General features: G+C 37.5%; 1 protein-coding gene across 1 annotated transcript; it reads right to left on the minus strand.

Annotated features, from left to right (window-relative positions):
- Positions 1-1,543: 1,543 nt before the first annotated feature.
- On the minus strand, positions 1,544-4,236 carry LOC121996348 (abscisic acid receptor PYL3-like). The gene is made up of 4 exons (XM_042550286.1): positions 3,910-4,236; positions 3,307-3,522; positions 2,113-2,328; positions 1,544-1,997 (listed from the first exon to the last, which is right to left on the minus strand). Exons 1-3 carry the CDS (start codon positions 4,006-4,008, stop codon positions 2,128-2,130), a joined length of 516 nt encoding a protein of 171 aa, XP_042406220.1. The 5' UTR covers positions 4,009-4,236; the 3' UTR covers positions 1,544-1,997; positions 2,113-2,127.
- Positions 4,237-12,616: the final 8,380 nt, after the last annotated feature.

Here is a 12,616-nt window from a genome sequence, read left to right on the forward strand (position 1 = left end):
AATTTGTCAATATAAGATATTGAGTTTATTTGATTGAGTGTGTCTACTTAGGGATCAAGAACATAAATATTGATAAGAGGATGACATGGTCTATGCCTCATTGATCAATCTAGATACCAAGGATAGAAGAACTGAGTCATACAAGATAATAGACATAGACAGGTTAGGTCAGATCTTGATATTCCTGGTACTTGGATAGCAATGATTCATTGCTAGATGTCACTCATTGCTTATGTATCTAAAATATTGATTTGGATACATTGTCAATGTTAAAATAGCCTATTGGGTCACACACAAAGAATATGTTGATTTCGAGATGAGTTCATTTTAGTTTGACTAAAATACTATGGACCTCAAGAATAATGGGTTACTCCAAAGTGTTGGTGTCATCTTTATAGTGATTGTCATTAGTGCTAGAGGGAGATTGTTAGTATTAGCTCTAAGAGCTAATTATGAGATGACTAGACTTATTAAGTTAATGACTTATTGGGTTAATGATTAATCGAAAATATAAAATCCAACCCATTAAATGGATAATGTAGATTAATGGAGATTAATTGGTATTAATATTGGAAGAAGACCAAAAGACAAAGACTTTGGGTATTCCTTGAAGAATATAAAAGACCTTTTGAGCTCCTTTTCATGAGAGACTCTTGATCTTCCGGTCTTCTTGTCCTTCCTCTTTGGCCAAACCTTCTAAGTAGCTAGCACCACAAAGTTTGTTCGTCTCCAAATCGTGAGTTCGTGAGACGAATGGAACATGTTTGTGTGGATACCGTAGAGGCGCGACCACTTGATGATAATGGTGAGATCCACCTAGGGCAAAGTTGCTGTCAGGAGTTCGTATTTACGCAACAAAGGTAGAACTCTCATCACAACTAGTGTATGATTTTCTTCGCATGGATCTTTTAGAAAGGATCTTGAAATTATATTCCGTTGCGCTTGTCTTATTTTGCGCTCGAGATCCTTACAACTCCAAGTGTTGTAAAAATATTCTCACTGACAACGATTCATTATACTATTGTCCCAACTGTTGTTAAGACTGTCTTTTAGGATAACTATTGTATCAAAGACAATAATTTTTATAAAATCATTGTCTTTTGTCAAATTTATAATAATTTTTTCTAAAATTATTATATTTGTAGTGTTGTCTTTAAACAATTTTATTAGAGTGATATTATAAAGTTATTTTTATTATTTAAATCCGTGACCACAAAATTATACAACTAAAATTTATTATTACGTGAAGACTTCCTTCAAAGCATTAACGAGAATAACAAAATATAATTACAATTTAAATGCTACACACCCTCCTTCCCCTTCCCCCTCTAACCTATCTTATGTAAATAAAATATTTTTGTTCGATTGTTAGTTGATTAAGCATTTGATTTTCCGCTTAGCAATTGTCTTATAATTGAATGACCCCATCAATCACTTGATTGGCTAGTCAATGGCTATAGGAAAGCTGCCCGGCTAGAATAATTTAATCATTTCTTATACTTGAAGTAATGAAAAATAAACAATAAAAATTTTAAAAGTCGAATGATTCTAATTCTTTCTTACCATGAAAAGAGCAAATATTCTTTCTGATGCCCCAAAAAAGCGAATATTAATTACGTGAGGTAATACAGTACCAATAGTGGTCAAATCCTGCAGACAACTCGCCAATACTGGCGGTCCCAATAAACAGAGTCGAAGACATGAATCGATAGCCACAATTCTCGATCGATCATCGAGATGAGATTCTCCAATAAGTAGAGTCACGTGGTCTTCTTACAATGAATCTGTCACATCCAGCAGTAGCAGCGACTCTCCTCCTCTTACAATGAATCTGACCATTTATTGCATTGCAATTGGAACGACACCATGCAGCTGACTGCCAAAAGATAATTAGATCACGCCAAAGAACCTGGGGACAATTTTGTCCGGTAATGCTCAAGTGTCCATTGCTCCCTTGCTTTACGATGCTATCCACCAAACACCACTTTTTTTTCTAGCTGCAACACCAAAAAAGTCGAAGCATTCTTGTTTATTTACACACCAAAAATTTCTTAAAATTCACTTATCTAGATCTTGGCACTTCATCCTTCAAGCCTCATGTTCCCCCCTTACCTTGTCAGCCATGTGTTACACCTTGGGTTGTGCCACCAAACGCTCACAGACATCGGCCAAAGATTTTAGGTTGCAGTTAATCAACGCCTCCACGAAGTAACAGGTTTCGTCCTTGGTGTTGCCGTCGGGCACATCGACTACAAAGGATTCTATGACCAGAGTGCCTGGTCTCCCATCAATCACCACTGGATGGACAGTGATAATGGAGCAGTAATTCTGCAAGCCAAGTAACACACATGACAAATTGTAGCCCATTTAGAAAAGGAATAAAAATGAATACATGAAAAGGAAAAGGAGTTATCGCATCACTGCTTGAGTAGTAAAATGATGCAAGATATTTTCAACAAAAAATCTGCTAGGTTGATATCAATAATTGGTCAACCTCAAACATAAGGTTCCAAAAACAGTTGCGTGTAAATGTTTTGCCATCAAAGGGAAACACTTTGATACGCAATATGTTACCTCGTATTCCTTGTGCAAAAGGCGGGTCCCGCCGCCCAGCAGCCCCCTAGACCTGGCCCCACAGGGATCCTAGGAGGAGGTAAATCAGCGGTGAATGCTGACCCGGTTAAAGCGTGGTGTCTCCGGAATTTAATACAGCCGGCCCAGATTATTCATCCAGTGCGCGTCCGTGGACCTTCGACCCTACAACTCATTGTGCAAGGATGCCACGCCTTAACCGGTTGATCCAGCCCGCGGGGGCATGTTACCTCGTATTCCTGCTTTTATGGAAGCATGCATTGATTCACAGTGACTAAACTATTCAAATTCGAGCTAATAATTGAGTGTAGATCAAAGATTAGTGGAACGTAGTGTGTATTACAAGCATTTTTTTCCAAACAATGTATTCACATTTCCAATAGCCAAACTAGATGCCATTAGACTGATGAAATTAAGAATGCATATGGCTTGCTTATAACTGCAAGGACTACTAATTGGTGCCAAAACTTAGAACCAAGCTGCCTATCTGAATTTAGAAATGGAGACTCAACAAGTTAGTGCGAAGAAATTTTCATGAACGCCAATGACAAGCTCTTGCTAAATTGAAAAGTTTCAAGGCAATATCACAATAGAAGTATGAGGCCATAGGTTTCCATCTATCAGAAACATCCAATGAATCTGATAAGAGTTAAAAAATGCAAATAGGTTTGGAATTAGATAGTAGGATAACATGGGGGAAGACAGATCACAAACCTTTAGTCTGTGATCTCCTCCCACAATCTTAACACTGAGGAGGTGTTCCTTGTCATCTAGTAGCTCCAATCTCTCCGTGCTGGTTGTGGCCGGCAGCCCCGATTTGACATTAACTTCTCGGACACTGCCGATCTCGAAATCACCCTGCGCCACACATCTGCTTACGAAGGGTTTATACTTCTGTGGCTGGTCAAATCGTCTAACCAATGACCAAACCTATCAAAGACATAAAAATCCAGTCAAATCGCTTTCTTTCGATAGATTTACAGATAAAAAAGTGATTCATGCAACAAGAAATCAGCTTTCTCGCATCCTCTTTCTTCCATCTTAGAAGTTCAAACAATAAAAAAGCTGCTTCAAATCTGGAAAGCCAAAACTATGTTCTATAAAAAGGCATCTCGTAAGTACTGAAAACGATGGAATCAAGAAAAATGACCAGAAAGCCGAACAAAATCATTCATAATAACAAACCCTATAACCCGTGAAATCAGTTGACCCTCAGTTGGATATATGATCAGTTAAGTTCGATTCCTCAAGATCGAGATTTAAAATTTGAAAAAAAAAACAAGAAAATGAAGATAACCAAGAGTAGAGGATAAGTACGAGATGGACAGGAGCCCTGATGTGCTTGACGAGAGTGGAGCTACACTGGTTATCTCCGGGATCGTGCCTGTGGTATCTCTGCACGTACTCCTCCTCCATCGGCCGAGATCCGCCGCTCGTCCGGTCGCAACTCGCAAGGTCACCGACTGCCGTCGTCCTCGGCCTTCAAAGACTTCTCCAACTCTGCTACCTCCTAGGTCACGCTGCCCAAGCATCCACTCCACCTCTCACTCTTTCTTTCTCTCCTTTAGATGCGCGCAATCGAGCGATCCTTTCGGCCTTTGCCTTGGCGAAGCTTATCCTCTTTGATGGCAATTTTGCTCACTATAGTGTTTTTATAGCTGAACTGTCCCCGCCAGCGGCGGGGGATCCGCTGCAAGCTTCATCGTCCCGTTACCTTCCTTCGACGGATACGTGGCGGAAGCGTACTCGCCAATTTGAGTAATTCATTAATTCTTGGAACTACAGTCTATCATCAAAGTGGTGGGCCCCGCAATTAACTGGCCAATCATCAGCTGTCGGATATAATTATGCTCGCGTTCACAGATATATCACGTAAATTTCTAAGCGCCCATATATGAGAATGATAATATTAAGAGTAAATTTTGTTGGTGTTGGCCAACTAAAATTGAATTGTAATATATATATAATTAATATATAAATATGATAAATGTTCATATATAATAATGTATATATTATTTTAATCATTTAGCATTATCCTAATATTAAATGGTCAAAATTTAACCGGTTAAAATAATACTTAATTAAATTTTAATTAATAAATTTATTTTATAGCTGGTCAGATTCTATTTACCGATTGTAGAAATGTGTCATGCAGGGTGGAATGATATAGTATGAGCCAAGTAGCCGAGTTTGACCCTATCATGTGTCCATAGATCAAAACCCACAAGCTTAAGTAGAGCAGGGCCTAAAATGAGGCATGATCCGCTAGGTATGCGATTAAGCTTGACACTCCCATTGGGCCAAATCTGGCAACCTTGTTTTATATATATATAAATTATTATTAATTATCAATATAAAGTTTTAAAATAAAATTCATTTTTTTTTTCACTTATAGATTTTTGAAAATAATTTTTTTAATGGAACACGGTCAATAAGCCTAGTCCAACATGGGCACGAGTTGGATGTTGCAAATAAAGAAAGAATGAGATCAAAGTGGAAGGAAAGAGTTAGAGCAATTGAAGAGATGAGGCAAAACAGCTGGAGACGAGTCAATGATTGTGGTAAAAAGAGTAGGAAGGCAGAGGATGCATGAGAAGGAAGAAGATGGAGCTATTTTCATCCATTTTGTGAGCGCGTGAACCTACATGTTCTTTTTGTTGTACACACGATAAGTTCACACGATGAGAACTCTCTTCATAGAAGGGAAGTGCTAGTCTTCATTAGCAAGAGAGGGAGCAGAGTATTTGTCAAAGGTTCATTGAAATGAGCACGCCAATGACAACATGGCATCACTTCAAACACCAATTTAGAGAGAAGCCCTCCATTCTTTCTAAATTTTTCCCCATGGAGAGGGTGATTGGAGGATGGTATCGCGTGCTGGGCACAAGCTTGTTGATGGCTCTTGTTATAAGTGGTCTGTTAAATGGCAAGGAGAGGGTGTTGGTGTGCGATGGTGCTGTGTCCAGTGGGGTTGTGCAATGATGAATATGTTAGATAAAAATGGAAGGATAGAGGATAAGACGGACAAATAAAACATTATAATTTTTCACACAATTATTCATAAAACACATAGTCTATTTATAAGCTATTTATATAACTCATGAAACACCATTAACTCTATAATTCTACCCGACTAACTCAACTATTCTATTCCACTAACACAACTAATAAATTGAACAAAGATATTTTTCTTTAACCACTACGAAACACTACAACTAATTGTTATCTCATCAACCCACTAACTCAAATATTAATTTTGAGTCATTTTATCAACACTCCCCCTTGATTCAAAATTACAAACAGCAAGACATGATCTAAATAAATTTATCTCTCGGAACTGATTTCGTCAAGATATCCGTCACTTGTTCATGTGTGCTGTGGTGCTCCAATATATTTTCATTATTTACATCAAAGTCTCAAATGAAATGCAGAAGAATATCAATATGTTTAGTCCTTGCATGAAAAGCTGAATTTTTTGTCATTACAATTGTCACCTTGTTATCACAAAAAATAATAATTACATCTTTTTGTTGTTGGTAAATATCTACAAGTAATTTTCTAATCCAAACGGCTTCACATGCTGCTAAAGTTACTGTTACATATTCTTCTTCTGAAAAAGATAAGGTTGTAGTAGCTTACTTCTTTGAACTCCATGAAATTGCTTTGATCCAAGATTAAAACCACTAGCTAAGAAGCTTTGTAGGATTTTGCATAAACCTAGAAATTACACCAATAGAAAAAGCAATATCTGGTCTAGTATAAGTTAAATAAATTAGGCCTCCAACCAAGCTTCAAAAATTTTTTGTATTAGCTTTCTTTGAACTATCTTCCAATTGCAACTTCTCATTTATATTCATGGGCGTAGTATCTAGATTGCAATTGAGTAAAATAACCCTTTTAAGAAGATCTATCACATATATTCTTTGTGAGATAAAAATCCCATCAACTCCTTGCTTCACTTCAAGACCAAGAAAATAATGCAATATTCCCATATCAGACATCTCAAATCTCTTTATTATATTAGATTTAAAATCGAATAGTAAAGAATCAGAAGAGCTCATATATGTTATATCATCGACATAAAGGTACATAATAAGATAAGTTGGGATGTATACTATAAATCTAGCTTTTATATGAATATCTGTTTTGAAATATTTTGAAATGAGAATTACTTTGGTCAAATGTTTACATTTTATATATATATATATGTCAATGCAGTTGTCCATTTAATTTATATTGTAGATAACATGATGTATAGTACTACACAGAAGATCATGTTATCGGTTCCTTATAAATTATAAATAATAGCTCACAACCAAGATAGATTTGGACAAACCATTGGAACGGTTGTAGTGTAATTTGGTATTAGTCTGTCTTGACTATAAATTACATTAGTACACTTTGTGTGTATTGAGCAGGACCATTTGAAGCTGTTCAATTTGTACTAACTACATAAAAGAACAGAACTCTGTTATTATAGATGTGCGTCCTCTTAATCCCTATATAATTGTTGGTTAGTCCTAGGAAAACGTACCGGTTCCACTGTACAAAATTTTTTTGTACAAGTTTCTAATCTTTTGTAGAAAGCTATAAAAGGAAAGATTTAAATTTTAAACTCTCTTTTAAAACCATAGAATCCACATAAGAAAAATTTATAAATAAAATCCTTTTTAATATGATGTGGCCGACCACATCATGCTTGGACTCCAAGCATTGGCCGACCACCAACTTGGCTCAACCTTTGGGTCTTGGTCGGCCCTAGCTTGGGTTCCAAGCTAGCTTGGCTGACCACCAAAGAGTGGGTAAGAAAGTGGGTATGTGGTGGGTATAAATCTCTATATACAAGAGGCTACGATACGGACCGAGAGGAGGAATTGGTTTTGGTCTCTCGATGAAATTAAGCTTCCCGTGTTCGCCCCGAACACACAACTTAACTTCATCAATAATAATTCATACCACTAAAGAATTATTATTTAACTATCACATCAATCCCAAATTACATTTTGGGCTCCTTCTTATTATGAGTGTGTTAGTCTCCTTGTGTTTAAGATGTCGAATGCCCACTAATTAAATGAGTTACTGACAACTCACTTAATTAATATCTTAGTCTAAGAGTAGTACCACTCAACCTTATCGTCATGTCGGACTAAGTCCACCTGCAGGGTTTAACATGACAATCCTTATGAGCTCCTCTTGGGGACATTATCAACCTAGACCACTAGGACATAGTTTCCTTCTATAATCAACAACACACACTATAAGTGATATCATTCCCCAACTTATCGGGCTTATTGATTTATCAAACTAAATCTCACCCATTGATAAATTAAAGAAATAAATATCAAATATATGTGCTTGTTATTATATTAGGATTAAGAGCACACACTTCCATAATAACTAAGGTCTAGTTCTTTTATCAAGTCAGTATAAAAAGAACTTACCTAAAATGGTCTTACTTAATACACTTAGAGTGTACTAGTGTAATTTATTAGTCAAGATAAACTAATACCTAATTACACTATGACTATTCCAATGGTTTGTTCCTTTCCATCTTAGTCGTGAGCAACTGTTTATAATTTATAAATAACCGATAACATGATCTTCTGTGTGTGACACCACACACCATTTTATCTACAATATAAATTAATTGAATAACTATATTTATCATAAATGTAGGCATTTAACCAATGTGATTTTTATTTCTAGATAAATGTTTATACCAAAAGCTAGGCTTTTAGTATACATCCTAACAATCTCCCACTTATACTAAAAGACTAAGCTGCCATATCTGCTGCCATACATCTGATTCCCAACCCTTCAACATGCCCATCAAAAGCTCTTGCCTTAAGGGCCTTAGTGAAAGGATCTTCCAGTTTACTTGGCTCTATTGTGTTTACTTGCCTTATGGACTTATGGTTTCTTCGAGTTTGCTACTGCACCAAATTATTTTGGGCAAACCAAAACTCATATCAAAGTCTATCTTGAAGTATCTCTGCCATACAACTTCTATGGCTACCTCAGAGGCTGCCATATACTCAGCTTCTATGGTGGAGTCCGAAAAAATACCTATGCTTATCACTCTTCCATAGTTATGACTTTACCTCCTAAAGTAAACACAAAACTCCGAGGTTGACTTACTATTGTCCCTTTCCGATTAGATGTTAAAATCCATGCAACCCATAGGGAACAAATTATCTGCCTTATAAGCTAGCATATAATCTCTAGTGCCTCTAAGGTACTTCAATATATGCTTTACTGTAGACCAATGTCCTTGTCCAGATTTGCTTTGATATCTGCTAACCATGCCCACGGCAAAACAGATATTCAGTCTCATACATAGCATTGCATATATTAAACTTCCTACAGCCGAAGCATAAGGAACTACTTTCATGTCATTTATTTCCTTTGATGTCTTCTGAGACATCTCTTTAGATAAAGCTCCTCTATGCCTAAAAGGTAAGAAACCTTTCTTGGAGTTCTACATGCTAAAACTGTTGGGACCGAAATGTAGCTAGAGAGGGGGGGGGGTGAATAGCTCGTCGCGCTCCTCATGCTCTTCGTGCTCTTCGTTGCTTGTTTCTTCAATGATATGCAGCTGAAATACAAGAAACAAGACATACAATGCTAACACAAAGGATTTACTTGGTATCCACCTCAAGATGAGGTGACTAATCCAAGGATCCACACACACAAGCACTCTCCACTATGAAAATACTCCTTTACGGTAACTACCGAAGGAGGAGAAGCCTTTACAAACTCACACAACAAACAAGAGGAGAAGAAGAAGCAAATACAAGTAAATCTTACAAGATTGTGTACAATAAACCCTAGCTAGCTTCTTCCTCTTGCTTGGGTTGCCTCTTGAACTTGGAAACGCTGCTCTAAGAAGCTTCAAGAACTAGCGGTGAGCTCTGGAGAAGAACCCTCGAATTCGATCGATTGGATTGCTCCCAATCGATCGGGGAGGCTTTGGATCGATCGGTCGATCGATCCAGAGCGCTTCTTTGCTCTCGAGAAGCGCCTGGATCGATTCACCGATCGATCCAAGGCTTATTGCGTAGAATCACACCTCTCAATCGATCGCCTGATCGATTGGGAGCTCTGGATCGATCGGCTGATCGATCCAGCGCTGTTCTGTGCGATTGCGAGCCTCTCGCAATCGATCCATCGATCGATTGGGAGGAGATTTGTCGCGAGGACTCACCCAATCGATCGGACGATCGATTGGGCATGTGCCAATCAATCGACTGATCGATTTAGCTCCTTGTTTTTGCCTAAAAATAAGTCCAAAGTCCCCTAAACCAACATCCGGTCAACCATGACCTGTTGGTCCATCATGCCTAGCATCCAGTCATCCTTGACCTGCTAGGAATCGCTCACCAAGTGTCCGGTCAATCCCTTTGACCCACTTGAACTTTTCCTCCTCATGCCAAGTATCCAATTAATCCCTTTGGACTACTTGGACTTTCTAACACCAGATGTTCGATCGGCCTTGATCCATCTGGATTTCCTCGTGCCTGGCTTCACTCACCAGGACTTTCCTAATTACCTGGCTTCACTCACCAGGACTTCCAACTGTCTAGCTTCACTCACTAGGTCTTTCACCTGGCTTCACTCACCAGGATTTTCTTCTGCCTAGCTTCACTCACTAGGACTTTCACCTGGCTTCACTCACCTGGATTTCCTTCTGCCTAGCTTCACTCACTAGGTCTTTCACCTGGCTTCACTCATCAGGATTTTCTTCTCCTAGCTTCACTCACTAGGATTTTCACCTGGCTTCACTCACCAGGATTTTCTAGTCAAGTATCCAGTCAACCTTGACCTACTTGACTTTCCTTCACAATCTTCCCACATGAACAATTACACCTGCAATCTTCATGTGTTGTCTATATGTATTGTCAAACATCGAAATCCAAACATCAAGACTCGAGCTTGACTCAATTCAAGCTCAGTCATCCAGGTCAACCTTGACCTAGGGAATATTGCACGAACAATGTCCCCCTTTTTGATGTTTGACAATACCTTATTTAAGTTAGGCTAATCCCATAGCCTAAACTTCTTTTATGCCAATATATGAATGAGGATTCCCTTCATCCTTCCCTTTTCCCATAGGGCGATGCACATTCTCCCCCTATTTGGGGAATGAAGGTCTAACTTAAACCCTACATTCTCCCCCTATTGGCACACATCACAAACAATCCCCCTGAAGAGTTACCCTTCATTGTTTACAACTTCACTCGTTGTTCACAACACAATAATGAAGGTCTCATACCCTTCATTATTCTCAACGCTCATCCTTGAGCATATACCACTTGTTATATTCACACGATTCAAATGAAGGTCTCATACCCTTCATTTTCATCAAATGCTCATCCTTGAGCATATATCACTGAAACAATGAAGATATCCACTCTCCATTGTAGTCAAATGCCCAACCTTGAGCATTCTCACTAAAGAAGGTTAACCACCTTCCAAGGTATATGAAAAATAATTTTCATGTCCTTAAAGAGTAACTCCCCCTAAAGACATGGTCGTGACTTCTGTCATTGCACTAACAATGACTTGGAATCTCTAAACCTTTAGGAAACCCAAATTTAGAAGTTTTGAGGTTTATAATTTCAATAATGAAACCAAACCTCAACCTAAACCTCTACTTAGTATTTCTTAACCAATCCATCCTAGTTTTCATCATGAAAACTCCTCCTAGATGTATAAAAATATGTTTTGAGGGGTAAGGAAAGGTTACATAGAATAAAACATGGTCCAAAATGCTGAAAATATGCTTTCCCAGCTAAAACCAGCATTCCCAATTGATTGGAGTTGGGTTCCAATCGATTGAACCCTGCTGAATCGATCCACTAATCGATTCAGACTACGTGGATCAATCGGCTGATCGATCCAACGAGCTTTTGATCGTGGGAAATGCCTTCTCAATCGATCGGCGGATCGATTGAGGCGCTTCAATCGATCGGCGGATCGATTGAGGCGCTTCAATCGATCGGGTGATCAATTGAAGTTTTGAAAAAGCTGAAATTCCATTTTAGTCAATTTCAGAAACTCCTAGAAAAATCTACAAAATTCCAAAAATCATGAAAATCGTTGTAGACATTATTTAGGGTATACATTAACATGGAAAAATAGTTTTCTAAGAAAATACTTCATATTTTCAAAGATTAATACAAACTTGAAAACTTGTAAAAACTTTAGTGTTTTCTTCCAAGTTTGTGCCTAACTATTCAATGATGATTACTATCAAAAGATAGCCTTCATCAAGGTTTTCCAAAATACATTTAAAATCATTTTCAAAACCAATATCCAACCATGTTCTTTGGGCTCAATGCACATGACTTGTACATTAACTTTCCCAATGATTGGAAAATACATAACTATGTATTTTGATGAACATAAAACTCAAAGGAATGCACTAAATCAACATATTGAGTTTTGTTCATCATCCTAACATCTCACTTGTATCTAATGTGCACTAAAACACATACAAGTCACCTTATACCTCTTTTGTGCGATGTAGAGTTTGGTTTTGCCCTAAACTAGGGATCATGCATATCTGTCTAGGTATTTTGAGTTGTGAACATCCACCAAGGATGTTACTTATTGATAAATGCTATTAGTCCTTAATCTACAAGGAAATAAAAAGTAATACATGATGATGTTATGGCATACATCAAAAAGAAATAATTTTCGAAAAAAATTTTCCTATAACTATATGATGTATGTATGACATGACATGGTATTTTTGTATTTTTCATAATAATACATGAATGCAAAAGCAAATATGATGTCATGACATATGATGGGCAAACAAAGCATGACAAGTTTTAGCATTAATGAAATATACCTAGATTACCTATCTAAGTATTCTAAAACCTTAGCTAAATCCTAGATTGCCCAATTTCATCAAGAAAATGCCAAAACCTAATTTTGACATTTTCTTTGCCTTTTCCTACATTGTGCCAATTTAAATTAAGCATATTTCTCAAAATTGGCACAAATTACTCTCTCAAAG

Source organism: Zingiber officinale, chromosome 6A (assembly GCF_018446385.1).
Source record: "Zingiber officinale cultivar Zhangliang chromosome 6A, Zo_v1.1, whole genome shotgun sequence".
Lineage (NCBI taxonomy): Eukaryota > Viridiplantae > Streptophyta > Magnoliopsida > Zingiberales > Zingiberaceae > Zingiber > Zingiber officinale.